This window comes from Siniperca chuatsi, linkage group LG4 (assembly GCF_020085105.1).
Source record: "Siniperca chuatsi isolate FFG_IHB_CAS linkage group LG4, ASM2008510v1, whole genome shotgun sequence".
NCBI lineage: Eukaryota > Metazoa > Chordata > Actinopteri > Centrarchiformes > Sinipercidae > Siniperca > Siniperca chuatsi.
Window position 1 is genome coordinate 26,448,928 of NC_058045.1, and position 20,291 is coordinate 26,469,218.

General features: G+C 40.9%; 3 protein-coding genes across 6 annotated transcripts; 1 reads left to right on the forward strand and 2 right to left on the reverse strand.

Annotated features, from left to right (window-relative positions):
* Positions 1-36: 36 nt before the first annotated feature.
* On the reverse strand, positions 37-9,073 carry si:dkey-238o13.4 (uncharacterized protein LOC560780 homolog). Its single transcript, XM_044193053.1, has 6 exons — positions 8,819-9,073; positions 7,503-7,610; positions 5,645-5,784; positions 5,234-5,330; positions 4,368-4,492; positions 37-2,417 (listed from the first exon to the last, which is right to left on the reverse strand). Exons 1-6 carry the CDS (start codon positions 8,901-8,903, stop codon positions 2,241-2,243), a joined length of 732 nt encoding a protein of 243 aa, XP_044048988.1. The 5' UTR covers positions 8,904-9,073; the 3' UTR covers positions 37-2,240.
* A 497-nt stretch (positions 9,074-9,570) lies between these two features.
* On the forward strand, positions 9,571-15,727 carry spata2l (spermatogenesis associated 2-like). 3 transcript variants are annotated; one of them, XM_044193048.1, is made up of 4 exons: positions 9,571-9,723; positions 11,645-12,023; positions 12,397-12,690; positions 14,330-15,727. In XM_044193048.1, exons 2-4 carry the CDS (start codon positions 11,649-11,651, stop codon positions 15,362-15,364), a joined length of 1,704 nt encoding a protein of 567 aa, XP_044048983.1. In that variant the 5' UTR covers positions 9,571-9,723; positions 11,645-11,648; the 3' UTR covers positions 15,365-15,727. The 3 variants fall into 3 exon arrangements, with proteins under 3 accessions (XP_044048983.1, XP_044048985.1, XP_044048982.1); XM_044193050.1 differs by lacking the exon at positions 9,571-9,723 and adding an exon at positions 9,940-10,196; XM_044193047.1 differs by lacking the exon at positions 9,571-9,723 and adding an exon at positions 9,941-10,284.
* A 1,357-nt stretch (positions 15,728-17,084) lies between these two features.
* pdf (peptide deformylase, mitochondrial) lies at positions 17,085-20,153 on the reverse strand. 2 transcript variants are annotated; one of them, XM_044193051.1, is made up of 3 exons: positions 20,015-20,153; positions 18,019-18,701; positions 17,085-17,681 (listed from the first exon to the last, which is right to left on the reverse strand). In XM_044193051.1, exons 2-3 carry the CDS (start codon positions 18,644-18,646, stop codon positions 17,524-17,526), a joined length of 786 nt encoding a protein of 261 aa, XP_044048986.1. In that variant the 5' UTR covers positions 18,647-18,701; positions 20,015-20,153; the 3' UTR covers positions 17,085-17,523. The 2 variants fall into 2 exon arrangements, with proteins under 2 accessions (XP_044048986.1, XP_044048987.1); XM_044193052.1 differs by lacking the exon at positions 20,015-20,153 and adding an exon at positions 19,212-20,005.
* Between the last annotated feature and the right edge of the window lie 138 nt (positions 20,154-20,291).

Genomic DNA, 20,291 nt, shown 5'->3' on the forward strand with positions numbered 1-20,291 from the left:
ACAAAGTTTCAGGCTGGAATGAACACACAGGATCAATAATGTAGAACATGTTGTTTATTGGTATTTGAATGCAAAACACTACATATTTAAGCTTTAATTTTGACCTAATCAAAGCTCTGCAAAGAGGCTAAAATGGGCCACACCATGCTGCGTAACATTTGTATCCATAATCAGTCAGGTTCTGACATTCTTTTAATCATGCCATGCCAATGGCGACTGTGGCTTAGTGGGGGCGACTGTGGCTTAGTGGTAGAGGGTTGTCCACCAATCGGAAGGTTGGTGTTCGATCCCGGCTTCCACCAGTCCACATGACAAATGTCCCTGGGCAAGACACTGAACCCCAAATTGCTCCTGAGGGCTGTGCCATCAGTGTATGAATGTGTGTGAATGGGTGTGAATATGATATGCAGTTGCAGCACTTTGGGTAGTCAGAAAGACTAGAAAGGTGCTATATAAGTACAGACCATTTACCAATGACTCTTACTATTCCATCCGTAAGGGGTCAGTATGCTTCAAAGTGCTTGTTGGATCATCTAACAGTATCTGAAACCCACTACCCCCTCACCTATCTGACATCAGAAATTTTAACCATTTTTACAACTTTCTGAAACAGAGACTCTTATAATCACGCCCACTTTATGCAGCGAATGGTGTGGAGAGGTGAAAGAGTAGAATTTCAGCTCTCCTTACTACTTTGATTGTACGTTGTATGAACTTGTTCATTTCAAGCACACCGCAATATCCCCGGCTTTTTAGGACTTTTCAAGTCTGCAACATCTCAGGACTCAAAAATGTCAAGTCAATATATACGTTCCCTACCAGCTACATCCCCAGTATCTCAAAGTCCTTAAAGGTCCAGTATGCAACATTTAGGAGGAGCTATTGGCAGAAATATAATATAATATTCATAAAAATGTTTTCATTAGTGCAATCGCCTGAAAATAAGATTGTTGTGTTTTCGTTACCTTAGAATAAGCCGTTTTTATCTACAGAGGGAGCGGGTCCCCTTCCACGGAGGTCGCCATATTGCACCGTCATGTTTCTACAGTAGCCCAGAACCAAACACTGGCTCTAGATAGGGCCTTTCACGTTTTTTCACGAGTTTTGCGGCCACGGTAGTTTCTACTACACGCTTGGAATGGGAGGGTGAGGTGAGCGGTATTCAAATGGTTGCAAACTGCAATTTCACTGCTAGATGCCATTAAATCCTACATACTGGACCTTTAACATCTCAGGTCATTGGTCAAGTGTAAGAGCTGTTTTGCCTCCACTCTGCAACCATGTTGCACTTTTAGCCTTTATGTCAAGATGTTAAAAGGTACCCTATGGAGTTGTCTTGTACACACAGTTACACTTCCATTCAGTGCTTCCTTGAGGCCTAACAAACATGTTGAATGCCATTTCCTTCTTCATTAAACATTTGCAAAGTCAATTTTTGTCAAAGTCTTAAAAACCTGCATTATTTTACGTTTGCTAGCTTCTTCCTTGCTTTTTGCTTGCGCATTGGTACGTTTTTTGGTAGTAACTGCCACCAACTGTCAATCAGTGGCATAGCATGAAGCATGCATGTGCGCCCTCTTGCGCATGCTAATACAGGACAAAATGGGGATACGCTCATCAAGACATTACTCCATAGCTCCACAGGGTACCTTTAATTCCAGATTTGTAGATACATATCTACAACCAAACACCCTCCCCTTTTTTGACCAGCTGTTAAAATGTCAGTGGGGAACAGTGGGCTTACGTGGCTATATCCAGTTAAAAATCCTTCATCCCTGTGCCATCAGTCTTCACCTGCTTTGTCTAACAGTTTTGGCCTTAAGAGGTCTTGTTTTATATGTATATTTAGCATCCATGGAGAAATCGCAGTGTTACATTGGGTATTATGTCTTTCCATGATGTAGAAGACAGAACAGAACTGTCTGTGTGATAATATTTGTACAAAAGCAGGCAGCAATGAGAATTGAGTGAGTATTTTTTTACAGACATATCACACAACAGCACATGCAGTGAAACCAGTTGCTAACAATCTGAGAACAGGCAGCAGAATATACGGTATTAGTTGAATTAACAGACAACTCACATAAAGTTGTGCACGGATGGGGTTCAGAGTTGTGGGAGAAGAAAACTAATGAACCAAAGAAACTGTGTTTCTGGAGAGTTCATTAAGAGTAGGAACAGACGAAGTGTAGATATGTCCCTGTGACAACAAGGTAGAGCTGGAGGAAGGGTTTCCAGGTCTAAAGGTTCCTCTCCAGAAGGACAGTTTTTAAGTCTGCAGGGCAGTTGATGGTGAAGACGGTGTGGGAGGTGTTTCGTCTTTCCACAAGGGTGGCAACAGCCTCGCCCAGGTCCAGGTGGTTCAGGTAACCAGGTGCCATGCGCTCTGGAGTGGCTACACCTGTGTCGATCTTCACCTGCCAGGACCAATCAATAAAGGAAGACAGAGACGAAGAGAGGGGGTAGGATACATGCAAGAGAAGATTAGAGAGGCAGAAAAAAAAATTACATGAGGGATATGAATGAGAGATGATTGAATGGAATGAATGAGGGACAACATGGGGTTGGGGAAGAAGAAAATGGTTCTTTATCAGTTCATCTGCTTTGACTGTCACTATGTAAGTTTGACATCTGTCCAGAAAACGTTTTAACCCTGATGCTTGCACAAGGTGCTTTACCTTAAAGGTTTATTACAACTTGAGTCTTGAGCCAACAATTTATCCAGACTATCTAAACCACTACTCCAAGATATATGTAATAGATTTGGTGAGTACAACTGGAAATATAGCTTTAAGTATGAAAGTAAGACCCAAATTGTGATAAACCAGAATTAATTATCCTGTAATTATTTAGACATCAAAGACACTGAAAGTTCATACTGGAAGTAGCTAAAGAATGATGACTTGTTTTTGCACCGACTCAAACAGGCACACTGATTCTTTCTAAGATCATCCTGACACGTTTTCTAGGGGTGGGAGAAAAAATCAATAAGAATTGCAATTCTTATCTTCCACCATTCTGAATCGATTCACAGATTCCAAAAATAAATTTTTGTATGTTGTTAATAACGCTGACAGAACGAAAAAGGCGGAACTCGATCGTAAGAGCACAGTGCAGAGTGGAGATGGTAGTCTCCGCTGCTGAAGACATAACATTAGTAACAACACAGTATTTCATTATTTTCATACAGGCAGAAGACTGTAACATGCTTAAAGTGGTTACAGTTTACAGCTGCAAATAATGCAGTTAACATTTTAAAATAAAAAAGCTGTGTCAACCTTTTTCTTTTTTCTCTTTGTCGGTGAGTTTAATTAAGACCGGTTAGCTTAACTGCCAGTTATGTTTCAAACTGCAATTTAGTTGATTAAGGACACGAGTTAATGGTTTGGCACACAGTGAATGAGTGAGTAAGATAAAATAGTTCCTCCTTCTCTTTTTATTGAATCAAGAATCTGTTATGAAGCAAGAATCAATTCTAAGTTGAATTGTGACACCAAGAATCGGAATCGAATCGTGAGATTCCCAAAGATTCCCACCCCTAATGTTTTCACACTGTATCAATAAATGCCTATCACTGACTTTACTGGGAAAAACACAGTTAGTGATGTTCTTTACATTTCAGGTGTGTATGAGATTAAAACAAAGTTGTTATATAGCTCATATCAGCAGTGAGATTCACCATGGCTGAACAGGCAGGGAAAGATGCACCATCTGCAGAAACTCTAACTACATGAGAGGCAAACATGGTGGAGAATAAAATTATGTGGTGTCTTGTGTCAGGATTGTTTTCTAAGAACATATGATGTAGAGAATTTAGTGGCATCTAGCGGTGAAATTGCAGTTTGCAGCCATTTGAATACCGCTTGCCTCACCATCCCCTTCCAAGCACATAGGAAAAACTTTGGGGGCCGTGAAACTCGCTAAAGGCCCTATCTAGAACCAGTGCTTGGTTTGTCCGTTCTGGGCTACTGTAGAAACATGGCGGTGCAACATGGCGACCTCCGTGGAAGGGGACTCGCTCCCTCTGTAGATAAAAACGGCTTATTCTAAGGTAACAAAAACACGATTCTTATTTTCAGGTGATTATACACTAGAATAGAATATAATATTTTAAGTATGTTTTCATTTCTGTCAATAGCTCCTCCTAAATGTTACACATTGGACCTTTAAAGCCTCTGGCTGCGCTATGGGATTTATAACAGGATCTTGCCACAAAGTGAAGGATTTCTCTTATAATCTTGTGCTAAGCTGGGGAGAACTAAATGAGCAGGTCTGAGGCTATGAGACTGAGGTCAGGTAGAAATTGTATATAAGCTTTGGTGCTTTGTTAATTGAAGTCTCTCTGCGTAATCCCATTTAAGTCTCACCTGGTTGAGTTTGCAGGGCACCTCAGGGTACTCCTCTCGCAGCACCTGGCAGAAGGCCAGGGTGCTGGCAGCTCCTACTGTCAGGAAGCCCGTACCAGGCATCAGTAACTTCTCACCTGCTCCACCTGTGGCACAGAGCAGCAGAGGGCATACAACTATATAAACACACACAGCAGTCATTTTTACTGCTTTTCGACAGCTGGACAGAGTGGCTACGTGCTAGAGCGGTGGTTGAGGTGACTATGGACCACAACACACATATGAAAGTAATCCTCTTTATTGACTACGAAAAACTCATGGATTGTTCTTGTTTTGGAGAAAATGGTAAAAATAACTGAAATGTATGTTGTTGTGAAGACTTAAATATGCTAATTTTAAGTTTATAAGCTGCAATACTCAATATTTTTATAATAACGATGTATCAAGTGACTTTGTATAATATAATATCTCACCTCGCCCATCAACCTTGTTTCCAGCAGCAGCAGGCAGCTGCCTTCAGTAAAAAAGCTCTGTACAATACTGTACAAATGTTGGACTCAGGTGGCCAGAAACACAACTCATTGTTACTCTGTATCTGCTGGATGTATAAATATGAAACAGTTTGAGGCTGTTTTGCCGACCCAAATTGGCCAAAAAGAAAGGAAAAATTAATACGGCTTTAACAATTCATGTTTCCTGCTTATTATTAATATTCTCACTTTGCATGAGCCTTTGTATTTGGCTTCTGGTTGTAGAAAAACCAAACAGCAGTTCAGTTTGGTTCTCTCAGTGTTTCTCACATACACAGACGAGCACCTCCTACACCACTTTATGTAAATTAACAGAGGCTGTGCTATTAGTAGAAATAAATTGGCGAAAGGAATCACCTGTTATGAAGGTGTAGGTACAGTTGGAGTCGTCCCTCACCAGGGGGAAGAAAGCCTTCCATGACACAAATGTGCTAAACAGTAATGTCTCAATTACCTGGAGAGGTGATGGGAGATGAAATATTAAATAATCAGACAAGAATCAAATTTTCATTCTTGTAACGGAGGAAAAGCCTCTGCAACAGTGTTCAGACATGATGTAACAGGAGCACTCTAAAGCTAAAAAAACAGGACATCTACTACAAAGACTACTCTCACAACTACCGTTACTACCACCAGTATAACTATTACAAGTAATAAAATCTATATATGCTTACTGGAATGCAAAGAAAATTCAATATTTAATCAAAACCACTGGCAGTCTCATTTATTGGTCCAGCCGATGTCTGGTGTATGTGTGTGTGTGCTCACCCAGTGTAGGTCTTTGAGAGACTGGGTGTGTGGGGGTCCTCCCTGCCACCAGCTGAAGCCCAGAGAGGAGACAATGTCTGTCACCTTACCCACCACCTTCAGCAGGGCCTGCTTTGCCTGCTCTGCTCCCTCCTCTGACCCTGGAGCAGAGAGAAGGATTCAGGAGAGAAAAGGCTTCCAGGTGGAGGTCCAGCTGAGAATGTCCTTCAGGCATTTTAGACCAATATGTGTGACTATGGTTAGACTAATATGGGATTTCAAATGATATTGATAGTTTTTGCCTGAAGCTGCTATATTTTGCCAATATAATTTGGAGGATGTTTCATAGCAATTTTGGACAGATTTGAAATTATACCCCCAGTAGTTTATTTTTGCTACACCAGCAGTGGGGCTCAGTGACATTTGGTCAGATGGTCGGTCCACCACTTTGATCCAGGTAGGCACACGGACTCAAGTAAAAAAAAAAAAAACATGATAAAATACATCAAGTGACAACAGAAAGCCTAGAGTATTTTTAGCCATTGCCAAAACCATCATCATCAGCCCCAGTAGTTAAATGGGAAACTAATCATTAGTTGGGTCATCGTGAGCATTTAACAGTTTGGTGGCCTGAGAAATAAAGGAAGTATTCAGCCTGTTGGACCTGGCCTTTGGTAGTCTAAATCTCCGTCAGAGTGTAGGAGCTCAAATTCTCTACTGACTTTGGTGATCTCCTTTTGTTTCCTCTAGCGCCACCAACAGGTTTACACTTTTGGTTCAGACTGAAATGTCTCAACTATTGGATGGGTTGACATGAAATTTGACTGACATTCATGGACCCCTTAGGATGAATTATAATAATTAACTTTACATTTAGCACCACAATCAGGTCAAAATCAGTACTTTGGTTTATGACCAAACACCTGCAAAACTGATAACTTTTCCATCAGCCTCAGCTGCAATTTGTGTTTAGTGCTATTTAGCAAATATTAGCATGCTGACACACTAAACTAAGATGGTGAACATGGTGAACATCACACCTGCTAAACATCAGGATGTCAGGATTATCATTGTGAGCATGTTAGCATGCTAATGTTTGCATTTAGCTCAAAGCACCACTGTACCAAAGTACAGCTTCACAGAGGTGCTAGCATGGCTTTAGAATCTATGCTTGTTTTACTACTGGTACGGCTCTAACAATAGCAAAATCATTTTTTTCATACAAGGTTCAAGGTTCATTTATTTAAAATTATACAACGCAGGGTTGTATAATGAAATGCAAGCTGTAGTCCTTTCATGCTACACACACAAAAAAACGAGAAAACTATTATTTATGGTAGAGTGACTTGAGGATCGTCTCACAGCCTGAGAAAAGAAGCTGCTGTGTAGTCTGGTGGTACGGCAGCGGATACTTCTGTATTGCTTGCCAGACGGCAGCAGGGTGAACAGGCTGTGGCTGGGGTGGATCCATCAAATTTGTACTGCTGTAATGAACTTTGCAGCTTTTGGGGCTGCTGGAGATTATTTTCAATGCACCCATGATACAGTATGTTGCCATTTGCATTACATGTCTCCCACATGGGCAGTTTAAACTAGTAAAGGCTCTCAGTGAGACTGCTGCATATTCCCACTGTATACAAATTACATGACGTCTATCTCTACTAGAAGAGCTTGAGAAGACACTGGCAATGGCCAAGGAGGAATGTGTAAGTACACCCATCTCATCAGCCATCTCGACTCACAGAGTGTTGCTGTGGAGAGGAGAAAACAACCCCCACTTCTCCACCCACAGGAGAGACTGCACATGTGGTGCGTTCAGTGGATGGATGGATGACAGACAGCTATCTTGATGAATTTAAGGATGTGTAACGCAACTTACCCACATTCCCCGCTACAGTGGTAAGGTTATCCTTTGTGTTGGGAGAGACGAATGATCGGAGTCTGTCCAGCCGGCTGCTGTCCCTGGAGATCACTGCGACTTTGAAACCTTCACGCACACACACACACACACACACACACACACACACACACACACACACAGATACTACATTAATCTATAGTGCAGACAGACAACAGTACCTTTAACACATACAGTGGGACTAATCCCTCTCACATAAAAATGATTGTTCAATTCATGTCAGAGTGTTTTGGACTTTGTTGATCAAACCACCAGCAGAAAAATCCCAAATATGATAAAACCAAAAAAGCACAAGTTATCAGAAACTCACACACTAATACTATCACACAGATTTTTACATTTTTAAAGTGTTTTACTGTATAATAAGATTCTTAAACTTTTAACCTTCATTGTTATCAATTTTCATATTAAATGTATCCTTTTAAGTTAGATAAATCATGTTGTCCACACTGTACGAAAATGTCATGTCATGCTCATATTGAAATACACTGAATGAAATCCAAGAAGCATTTTTATGACTGCACCATTATGTCAAATAGCACATTCTAGATGTATTATACAGTCTCATTAATGTTTCCATGGGATTACGCAGGAAATGATTCATCATCTGGATTAAATGAAATTTGTATGGGTCTGAACAGTCTTTGCCCCCTCGATATATCTTTTATTGATATCGATATTTCACAATATTTTCAATAGTGATCGTTGATTTCATGCCTACAATACATTTGGCAGAGGAGCGTTGTGGTGATGGATCATTGTGCGCGCAGCAAAAAATTATTCTGATGTTTTCTGGTTTGACACGCAGGAATCCAAGCGGCACATTAGGCCTACTCACCCGAATGTACAGCACAGTGTTGCACAACGATTTTGATCAAATATCTGATTAGTGGATCTGTCAGTGAAGCGCTTGGAGATAAACCCAAAAATTGACAAATTTACGCACGCAGACGCGCCATCAACATCGGATTAAAAGACAAGTCATTTAACAATTCCAAGCTAGAAAATGCTCATGAAGTACTAAAAAAATACATTAAATACTCATACAATGTCTCTGCAGTTTATCATAATGGAATTCCCCCTGCGAAAAATCCGCGAGACAGAGACGTAAAACTGTTTAAACAGTCTCCAAATTAATTTGGATGTCAGAGTTAACACAGAAAATATAATTTCATCCTCTGCTTCAAAGAGTATATTGAGAATATTTCTTCTAAGTGTCCTCTTAGCAGAAGAGAAGGGTTTTCGGTGTGTCTCCAGGTGGCCCCTTGGCAGCTTACCTTTGTCCAGCAGTGCTTTAACTATCCCAGAGCCCACTGTCCCCGCTCCTCCCAGAGCTAACACAACTCTGTCTGAGTTTGACATGCTGGCTGCAGTTGCACAGGCCTGCTGGAGGATGGAGGATGACACTGAGTCCGCTGGAAGTGAGTTGTGCAGAGCATCATGAACAACCAGGCATGCTTTAAACTAAATTCAGGGGCCACAGTTCCGCCCTTCTACCAGTGTCACTCAAGCCACGCCCGCAGGTCAGCAAAAGCGGCTCACCACTGTCTTCACCTCAGGAATATGTGTGTGTGTGTGTGTGTGCGTGCGCGCGCGTTTGCCCTTGTAGTAGGCTATGCTAGACTGTAGATTACATGCATTGCAAATGGGGGGCAATAGCTTGTCGCATTATCAGGCCGACTTTGTGTGTGCGCGCGTGCGTGTTGTTGCTTTTTAATCGCTGATTAAAACTAACGATAATTAAAAGGCAATCGGTTCATGTAGAGGCTGTCGAAGTAGGGCCGTTAAAAGATTAAATGCTGCCATCTATTGGATGATACGCTTTCCACAATATAAGTAGGCTGGGAATAAACACAACACAGGCAAACTGGTCATTTTTATCGATTAATTCGTAACACCATTTCTAGTTTCCGTCTATTTCCCGTTTATCTAGTTTTCAATGTAATGTTTTGATCCAGCATTTTGGGTTCAAAGTCTTCTTTCCGCTGCAGAACTCCTCTTCCCCGGTCCGCCCTGACACTGCTACCACGCGCACGCGTCTGAAGCTGAAAATCCTTGCCACGTGACAATGTTTACTTTCCCCCGGACAATCAAGCAGCTGTTAGCTGCTCGGCGACTACTGTGTGACCGGAAATGTTTTACATGATTTAATGATAAACCTCTGAATAAGTGCCAGATACAGGTGAGTTTGTGTGTCTGTAGTGGGTCAACCAAAGCTTATATTTTGATCAAACTTTCAGCTGTAGTTGCGAGGTAACGCTAACTTTAGCTTAGCTCTGACACTAGTAATTTTCTGTCGGATTGAGATTGTCATTCATAATTCTTGTAATTTAATGTTGCTTTGCGCGTCGGAAGAAGATCATACCTTTTAAACCCCGAATCACAACGTTTTCCAAACCAACGAGAGTCGTCCTTTAACTCGGCGTATGTCCAAAACAACATGAAACTCTTCTACCTGTGAAATTTTAACTATTCTGAGGAAATTTGCTGTTACTTCCTGGGTCTTTCAGATTAAACACGTTGCTTGGCGGTGGAGAGCAGTCTGGCCCGATTCTAAAAGTAGATTTTTCGTTGGTTGGTAGATTAGTATGTTAACCAAATTGAAGAAAAACGTTGTCAGTGTTATTTTATGACAAATTTGAAAAAAAGTAAAAAGTAAGATATTTTTAAATTAGCACATATTTTTAAGAGATTCGGTGTGAAGTTCTCGCCATTAAAAAAGACCAAAACGCAACAGTAACAGGTAACCTAGCAAAACTAGCTAGTCAGTGTTGAAATAGGTTAAGCTAATGCTAACGTCAAACTGAGTTGCAGACGACTATTTATTTTTCTCGGACTGATGTTGTCATACATTAACGGCCAGTTTATAACTGTTAACCAACGCTGGCTAAGTTGATGTTATAACGGCGTTAGTTTGCTCCAGTGCCTTTACATTCCTATTTTGTTTCACTTAGGCCTCGGTGTCACAAGTTTCACTTTCGGTTATAAATATAAGTGTGTTTACGCTGGAAACAAATCATAGCTAAGGTAGTTTGTAATGTCATACAGCTAAAGGTTGTAATATGATATTAATAATATCCGCTTGTGTTGCACTCATAACACTAAATCGCCATGTTTTACTGAAAGCCATGTAACGCAGATTTGTTTTTGCCATGTGTATTTTTATTGAAGCTCTGTTTGTGTAACGCTACACGAAGTTGGTACACTCACCACCCAGCAGAACAGAGAACATGGTGAACCCATAAGATCACATAGGTAGTTGATATAGTGAAGGTTACAAGTTGACAAAACAAACAGAAACTCAAAGGATACGTACATAAATAAATTGATTTAGAAGGAAAAAAAATTAAAGAGTGACAGTTACCATTAGAAATAGTATGAACCATGTTTCCCTGAAATCCTCAGGTTTGTACTTTTAGAGCAAACCTGCTTCTTTCAAGGTGGAGGGTACCTGACGAGTCATCTAACCACTGCTGTACTGAAGGTGGTTCTGCTGTTTTGCAGTGTTGTAGTAAACATTTATTTGCTGCTATAAAGCCACGAGTAATGAACTGTCTTGGTTGCACCACCAAAGTAGCCACTGTCTCTGATCTGGTTGCACTGCATTCTATCTGAAAATATATTCCCAGTAGTTAACCAGCTTAGGACAGGAAATAAAGCTATTTATTAAAGTGTATTCAGCCGAATTACGTGTACCACATTGTGCACACCTCAGGAAAGAAGCTGTGGAGTTTACTTTTAGAGTACTATAACTTGCTAACATTGCAACACCTGAAATTGGATTAAGCACTGGCTAACTCTGATGGAGCATGTGTGGATGTAGTGTTAAATTTAGGTTCTACAGGTTCCTCCTGTAGTTGCTAGAAACTGGTCAAAATATTATTTACATACATGTATCCTACTGAATGTCATCCTGCTTTTCATTTAAGAAAAATCTGATTTTAAGAGGGAAAACCTCACAACGAAGAAAGAAACTGTAAAATAATTGTTAGATCAGTGCTGACTAAATATTAATTCTGTACATATAGTACATTCATGATCACGGGAGAACAAGTGCCATAGTTTCATCCTTCATTTCAGTGTCCTATTTGTCTCCCTCTCAGCTGAATGGAAGAGATGAGCATCTCCAGGCAGAGAGCCAGAGATCTAGTGACCGCCTATGATCACAGTTTGGAGCAGCAAATTGTGGGACAAGGCTCTAACCTGGCGTGTAGAGACGAGGAGCTATGGAAGCAGGTGGAGGGGCTACTGAGGGACGGAGATGCTCAGGAGACACACTGCCTTGGTCTGGATCCACTGAGGGTGATGGAGGAGTCGCTCAAAGCAGCAGCAGCAGCAGCAGCAGCAGCAACAACAGCCAGCGCTGGGCGAGTCCAAGCCAGAGGAGGGCTGCAAGGCCTGGCTAAAGCCTTTGAGGTCCTGGAGCAAGTGGCCCTGAACCTCTACCTCGGACCCTGGAGGGAGGAGTACAAAGTAGTCAAGGTTGGCTGGAAAACGAGCTGAAATATTGGAGTCACATATTAAATTTCTGATTTTAATTTGTGTTAAGAAATCATTTTATTTCTGAGTTTCTTCTTAAAGTATTACACACACCATGAATGTAATTTATTCTCTCATTATTATTATTATTATTATTATTATTATTATTATTATCCTGAAATTGCATTGTAAATCCAATGTTTTTTTCCACCCTGACAAGAATAAAATCCTGGGTTAAACACTCAGTAGTTTTATCTTTTGGGCATGCCATTTCAGGACAAAATCACTAGACTTTGAATATGATATTGGTGAAAACCTGATATATTTCTCCATTTTTGATTTATTTGTTTTTCTTTTCTTCTCTTTTGTGTCCCAGATGTACTCCGGTATGTTCACCCACTATATCAAACCAGTTCTGTCCATGCCACAGATTGAGAAACTGTTCGGCCTGCTAGGATACCAGCCCAGCTCGCCTCGGCATGAGCAGCTTTGTCTCCAGGTGCCCAGAGTTAGTCCTGCCTTTCTGGATGACCTCCTCCGCTTATCATGTGCCTTTTTCCTGGCCCGCTGTGAGTGTCGCCTCCTTCTGACGGCTTTGGGGAAGCACTTTGGCGAGGCCCAGTGGGAGCTGAATTTGGTGAGGGAGAGGCACAGAGGAAACAGCCTACAGGTATGTCTGCCTGGCATTTCGCAAATCAGTCAGTCCATGATGGGGTTCTCACCTCTTTTTGTGAGCCCCCTTTTCCAGCCCCACTTTGTGATTAACCTATTCAACCCAACTGGTGAGTCAGTCAACTCATGCTGTGCTGCCAGACATTGTTCAAACCCACTGACTTTTCTTTTCTAGTGGAGATCCTAAGGTTTCCAAAGATACCAAATAATTCAGGCTGATTTTAGGGAAATGTGCATAAAATAATGCTTTAGACACGTAAAATATTTCCATCTGATGGAATACCTGTGTATATATATATATATATATATATATATATATTTTTATGATACTATCAGACTGTTATTTTGGAGACTAGGAAATCATATTGTTGTCTGGATGGTGCAGAGTGGCACGATGCAAACACACAGCACCACAAATGCAGCCAAAGGCAGATGGTGTGGGTTTTTATTTAATTTGTACAATAATCCTAGAAATTAATGATAAAATGACTGCAATACGACCAATCTGATACTATTTCAGTTTTAATTCTACTGGTTACATCATACAGTAAAATGTGACACAACAGCTTTTGCACCGTTATGCATTTCATGAATAATACATGAAACACCTTTTGCTAAAAACAAAGTTGGAAAGCAGGCAATGACGCACACGATTGATGAGCTGCTGTAATCCCTCATAAACAACGGAATACCAGGTTATAACAGACCAGTCGGACGTGTGTAGAATTGAATGGGGTTATTTTGTAGCAGCCTGGTGTCATTTGCACGTGATGTATTCAAGGTAAACGCAGTGGACGGCTGTGTGTAACGGCACTGCGTTCAGGCTGCAGATTCATCAACATATCTGTCCTGCTGCCTTCAGATGGCTGCAGAGACTTGAACTCAAGGAGAAGCTTTTCATACAGTATAAATCATCTATGGACAACAGATAATGTAAGAATCACTCATATTCATTTATAGATAAATGCAGACTGCTTTACTGGTGTTCCTGCATTCACCACTTTAAACGTTATTTTTGAGGCCAGTTTACAAGCATCTGTTGGTTAGAGAGTGATTAATTAAAATGGTTTATTTACATGTTAAGCATTATTGTGTTATTGATGTGCATTTGCTCCAGTATTTAGTTTGCTCTTGTTGATGAAATCACCAAAGTGGCTACGGAGTGATGTTGTGCCGGAACAGATAATGATTCTGAGATACATTACCATCAAGACCTCTGAGTTTTATTTACTGCTTATTTATCTATGCTAATATTATATTTGTCTTCTCGATTTGAAATATCAATCCAGTTTAAATGGGCTTTTGGGCTCATAAAATAAGTTTACTTCAGATAGAAATCTTGCTGACTGCACCTTCAGTTTATTTCCTATATTGCTTGGATGCCTCTGGAACCGACCTATTCCCACTGGGTATTGTTTGAAATACTCAGCCCCAGTGACACTCATTGCCATCTTCACTGCCATGGAAACATTTCAGTCAGTACCGAAAAAGGATTGAGGATTGATACTCAGCCCTACACCACCTCAAATAACCTCCTACTGTTTGAGAACAGCTGAATGCACTGAACAAGATCTAATCCTATTGAACAGTAAATACATTTCAGTTGTTGAGGATTCATTGTCCATGCATCTCAACAGGTCGCCCTGGACAACACCAAGAAGATGCTGGAAGTCAGCCAGGCTCTGATGGAGCCGTTTGGAGAAGTGGAGGTGGATCTGTACACAGATGATCAGGTTAATGCGCGGCACAAGCAAGCGGTTGTCAATGACGCCGAGAGTCCCCGCTCTTTGACCTGGGTGACTCAAAGCAGTGCATCAGTCCCTGCTGTCAAAACACACAGCAACGGAGTGACATCCTTGTCCTCCTCATCCACCTCCCCGTCCACCAGAGTCTGCATCTCTACACTCAACTGCCATCTGAACAAGATGTCACCACCGGACGTCACCACTGAGGAGCTTCTGGACACTACCAGAAGCTCCTCAGCCAGCACGAGGAAAGACAGACGTCCCTGTAAAGAGTCGAGGTTTGACGAAGCGGACTCACAGTCACGCAGTCTGCAGGCAAAAGGGCTTTGCAAGAGTGAGGCTGAAGCCCACCACTTTTGCAGCTGTGTCAAATCTCAGCATCTTTGTCTTAAACTCTGTATTCAGTGCAACACCTTGCACTGTATCACCTGTGTCTTGCTTAAGCATTGCCTCACGGAGAGCCACTGTGTGGTATTCTATGACAATACAACAGAAAAGATGGAAGAATTCAGAGCAGTGTCACCACAGGGTGCAAGCCTCGGAGTGAGTGGTAGGAGTGCATCACCAGCTCTCACCAGCAGCAACGCAGCAATGTCCTCCTTAGCTCTGTGTGATGACCCTGAATCAATAATTTCATCTCTTCATCCAATCACCTACCATGACTGCTGCGACCTTGCTCATTTGGACCCTCAGCTTCTGTGTCTCAGCTGCAGTGTCTTCCACTCTGGTTCCTGCAGAGGGATAGACTTCTGCCAAAGTCACCACATGGTCAAGCCACTGGGAGTGTGCTCCTGTGGGAAGGCATGTTCCAGAAAGCCTCTGGTTCTGTGCAGATATTGTGGAAATGAGTATTGTAGGGATTGTTGGTACAGAAGTCCTGTTGTATGTACCTGTGGCCAAACTTTTGACCAGTCATCCTCTGTGTGAACCGTATTTGAAAAGTATTGCATTAATGAGGCACAACTAGCAAAATCACAGTGCCTTAAATCTGTGTACTGGAAACTGAATTAGTTTCTTGACACAGTACTGAAATGCAGTATTAAGTGTGCTCCAGTATTTCTATTTTGATCCTCTTTCTGAGACTCATTACTCTGTAATCCAGTTATTCTGTAAGTAATTTACCATTATCAACATTTTTCAAATATTATGTATTGTTGATACTTGAAGTCGTGATTACAGTTTGTGCTCTTGGGTCACTTAAATGTAATTTAGTGTGAAGCACATGGAAGTCTGTTTTCATCTGTATTTGCTGCCTGCTAACAGACTGGAGTAAAAAGGGTCAATATGCCACTTGTCTGTGTCAAATGTGTTTTATAATACATGAGCAAATGACTTTGGTGACAGTGGAATTCTAGATATGTACCAGTATAACTTTAAAAAAGTACCTGGAAAATCAGTAATCACATTTAATATATTATTGAATCATAAATAACACTAATCAAGCCCTTTCTTAGACCATTCCAAAAGTTTTCAGTGTGTGGCTCTGTCTTCCTTTTTGTTTTTATTTGATATAAAAACAAACTAGGGCTGCAACTACTGATTATTGTTATTATGAATTAATCTGTCGATCATTTTCTTGATTAATTGATTAAACATTTGGTTGCTAAAATGTCAGAAAATAATGGCTTTCAGTACACGATGCCTTTGAGTCTAAGTTGACATGTTTAAATTGCTGGCTTTGTCCAACCAACAGTATAAAAGGTATTCAGTTTAGTGTTGTTATAGAGGACTATGGAACCAGGTCTTGGGCACCTAAAAAATTACTTAAATGATTAATGGATTATCATAATTGTTACTAATTATTTTTCTGTCGACCAATAAATCAACTAATCATTTTAACCCTAAAACAAAGTATTTTTTTGAAAAGGTTTCAGTTGAAACGCAATGGATACAGAGTGGCAATGATGTATGTATATGATGATCTATGTATTAGAATTGTACCTTTTCCTAAAAGAAATTCCTTTTTAACTTGGTGATGGAATAGTAATGGGATAATTTAATTGGTTCTAAAGGTTATAGCCTGATGTCCTTCTAATCTATAAACTTGAAAATCACCAAATTTGGAGGTGCATGCTTTCCATTTTATGGATTAAATCCAAACCTAGATCTAGTCAGCTGCTATTCAGCCCAAGGTGAAACTGTCCACTAAATTTAATTTAGTATTAGACATCTTGTGATTTGTAAATGGCATACAAAAATATTATGATTAACATTTTAATATCACTAACAAATATTGGTCATGGACATGTGGAAGTCATCAAGATAGACATACAGTAAAATTGACCAGACTACTGAACCATTTCAGAACATTTTTGGGGGGGTCATCCTCCCTTTACTTGCAAAATAATGCGATTTTTCACTCAACTCATACTGACACAGAAACTGTTTAAATGTCCTAAACAGCAAGAAAAATGAATATCTTTCTGCTTTTTCCTGGGTCATGCCTGCTCATGTTCCAGACATGTCCCGAGTCCTCTGTCCAAACTTGATTAAGTTCATGTAGATTCATCCATTCTCATGTAAATCCAGTAGACTGACCAGTTTTTACCAAATAGTGTCTGCTAGGTTTTGAGAATTCTGTCTTTACAAGAGTTGAACAAAAGGAAGCCGTATTACCACAGTCGTATTTAAGACACAAAGACACACATTTATGATTCACTCTTTTTATCAGGAACATATCAGCCTCTTTATTCATCAAACATAGACCTGAGGTCCACAGAACATGGCTCTCTCGGCTTGCACTTTAAAGTGATATACTGTAAGATCACTGCTTTGGGGTTTCTGCCCTGCAGCTTCTAGCTATCTCAAAAACCCTTCCAGTGCAGTGATGGATTTTCAGTTGAAGCAGTTCACGATGATCCTGATACTGAGCTCTTATTCCAACCAGAAATCAAAATTGTAAGCCAGAAGATTTTTCACAAGAAAGATTAAGCATGTGCTCAAAACAGCAAATGTAAAAGCGTTCATCAACACAAAGTAGGTTGATCAGAGATGTTGTGGAGCTAAACTTAAATCATTGCATATCATCAGTTTTACAGATTTTACAGATTCTTATGTAAATGTTCGTGGTCCATCCTGAGGATCTTCTATTCATTGTGTGCCTGCCAGTTGATGTTGATGAAGGTCTTGCTGTCCATGCGGTCGATGTACAGGACCCCATCCAGGTGATCCATCTCGTGCTGGAGGATACGGGCTGGCCAGCCTCTGGCCTGCCACGTAACAGCTTCACCCTTCTCATTCAGACCTGCAGGGTGAGCATGCAAAGGGATGAGAAAAATACACAGCAAAGCATTAGCAATTGTCCTTTAATGTGTCTACTGATTAAACACAGAGGAATTCATTTCCCATGAGAAACTTGGTGTAGTATTAGCATCCTCATTAACACTTCGTACTCAAATGAAATGCAAAGGTATCCATTTTGAAACTTTTTTTCTTGTTTTGGGTGAATCGCAAAGCCAAATTTTATTCCATGTGTTTCGTTTTTTATAGCCTGAACAGACGTAATCTCAGCAAATGAAATTTGGCACAAAATGGCAAAAAAATTGAAAGGCACTGCTGTATAAGAAATACAGACACAATACCAGACACTTCCACAGACAGGTAGCGTGAAACTGTGGCAGAGAACCCTGAGATGCTCTCACAGGCCTCCTGAAAGAGCACAGTCCGTCCATCCAGGACCCTCAGCTGGGGGTTGACAAAGATCCTCAGGGGCTGGACAGAAAGACCACGGACCTCCCTCGATGCAGGCGAACTCTCTTCAAACATCTTCTCAGGATATTCCAGGGCCAGGATACGGAGTGGCACCCCAATCTGAGGTGCACTCAGTCCCACACACTCAAGTTTACGCATCACTTTCACCATAGTGTTGATGACCTGTTGGATCTTGGGGCTTGTTATAGCTGCAGGGTCAACAGCAGCGGCATGTGAACGCAGCACTGGGTCCCCTACCTGGCACACATGACTGTACGGAGGACTGGGAGGGGATATGATCTTGTGTTTCATGTACTGAAGATAGGAGCGCACCTTGACGTTGCTGGAGTAAAAGTGACTACAGGGTACAGGCAAGTGGGGCGAGATATGTGGAAGGCACGTGGAAGTCACTGTTGTTAAACTCAAGGCCCCGGCACTGCAGCGAGGGGCTTTGGATGCACAAAGTCTGAACCCCATCCTGGAGAGCTGGAGCAGAGACACACATGATTTTGTTCTCATGGTGGACCTGCAGCTGGGATTGGGTGTCACACGTCAGGGGGGGCGGCGCACAGTTCTGTGGGAAAATCATACAAAAAGGACATTTAGTTATTGTTAAGTTCTTAACCATGTGTCATGAAGACCCAATGCCACATTTTGAGATTTTATAAGTTCACTGCTTTCATGCCAATGAGGCATTTTTATTCAGGCCCAATCTTGCCCTAACGCTTGATAACACTATATGTCCAAAAGTATGTGGTCAGACAATCAATACACCTGTATGTGAATGTAGAACATGTCATTCCAAAACCATGGGCTTTAATCTGCTGCTGTAACAGCCTCCACTCCTCTGCTTTTAGGCTTTCCATCTGATTTTGGAAACTGACTGCAGGGATTTGCTCCCATTCAGCCACAAGAGGATTCGTGAGGTCCAACATGGATGTTGGGTGATAAGGCCTGGCTTTGTGCACGGGGGACATTGTCATGTTGAAACAGGACAGGGCTTCTCCAAACTCCAAACACAAAATTTGAAGCACACAATTGTCTATAAAAGAATTGCATGCTGTAGCATTAAGGTTTCCCTTACCTAGAACAAAAGGGCCTGGCCCAAACCATGGAAAACAGGAAGTATGTCGACATGGGTATCAACCATGGATCAACGCACTTTTGGCCATATAGTGTACCTCCATCAAGGTGTAGTTTTGTGGAAGAGGTGTGAATATCTTACTAAAATATAGGTGCTGTTTTGTACATTACCATAATTAATAATGAATTTAAAACCACTTTGTGTGGAATTGTAATTTAATTATGGCATATTTCAAAATATCCTGATGGCATAACGTTAAGTGTCTACTACTACTACCACTGTCTAAACAATTCAATTGGGCACGTCATTAATATATATTTCATATTTATCACACACATATTTATATATATATATATCTTTTTCTCGGTTAACACAAAAATAGATGTGGTTAGTTGGGCGTAGCGCTTCCCCCGTTCAACAGAAAACTTAGTTTAGACTTTACGTCAAACACCTGCGCAGGTGCTAGGAAACATGCCCGCCCATTCAACAGCTTTTTTTAAATTTTTTTATTAAACATTCAATATTTCAAGTAGAGCAGGTCGAACAATTGAACAAAAATGAAACCAAGAACAAAGAAAGCCATAATTACAGAGTTAAAGAAAGAGCATCCAAATTATTACATAGCCAAAGTGCATTCTTAGATTTACAAAAATCCAAAGACTCTTTTGGCCCATTCAACAGCTACCACAAGCTACAAAGCTAAGTCGTTAGCATATTGGTGTATTTATATTAAAAACACGCAACTATTGCTACAAACTGAGCATAGTATTGGCATATTTAAAGCCGTTGCATATCTCCGTTACCTGACACTAATGTGTATCCTAACGCTAGAAGGTGAAAACCCATGGATGCATCGGACTCTGTCAAACTATTTCCAGGTCAAGAACGTCTCGCGGCAGTAAACTTCACAATAAAAGTCTACACGCTCTATTTGCAGTGTTATCTTATGGCACAGTTCCTTTTAAAAAACTATTTTGACAACGACCAATGAGTTTTGACAGGGAAGTAATTTGCAACGTTTTTTAAAACGAAACAATCTGCAAACAGTCACAGAACTGGGGTGTTCAACACTTTACATCC

Excerpts from the sequence above, each read along its gene's own strand:
- spata2l (XM_044193048.1), top strand. The coding sequence starts at position 11,649 with ATGGAAGAGATGAGCATCTCCAGGCAGAGAGCCAGAGATCTAGTGACC. Across the intron at positions 12,024-12,396 it reads AGGAGTACAAAGTAGTCAAG|ATGTACTCCGGTATGTTCAC; the intron begins GTTGGCTGGAAA and ends TTTGTGTCCCAG. Across the intron at positions 12,691-14,329 it reads ACAGAGGAAACAGCCTACAG|GTCGCCCTGGACAACACCAA; the intron begins GTATGTCTGCCT and ends GCATCTCAACAG.
- si:dkey-238o13.4 (XM_044193053.1), bottom strand. The coding sequence starts at position 8,903 with ATGTCAAACTCAGACAGAGTTGTGTTAGCTCTGGGAGGAGCGGGGACA. Across the intron at positions 5,785-7,502 it reads CACTGTAGCGGGGAATGTGG|GGTCAGAGGAGGGAGCAGAG; the intron begins GTAAGTTGCGTT and ends TCTCTGCTCCAG. Across the intron at positions 2,418-4,367 it reads TGCCCTGCAAACTCAACCAG|GTGAAGATCGACACAGGTGT; the intron begins GTGAGACTTAAA and ends TGGTCCTGGCAG.
- pdf (XM_044193051.1), bottom strand. The coding sequence starts at position 18,646 with ATGAGAACAAAATCATGTGTGTCTCTGCTCCAGCTCTCCAGGATGGGG. Across the intron at positions 17,682-18,018 it reads CCTGTCTGTGGAAGTGTCTG|GTCTGAATGAGAAGGGTGAA; the intron begins GTATTGTGTCTG and ends CTCACCCTGCAG.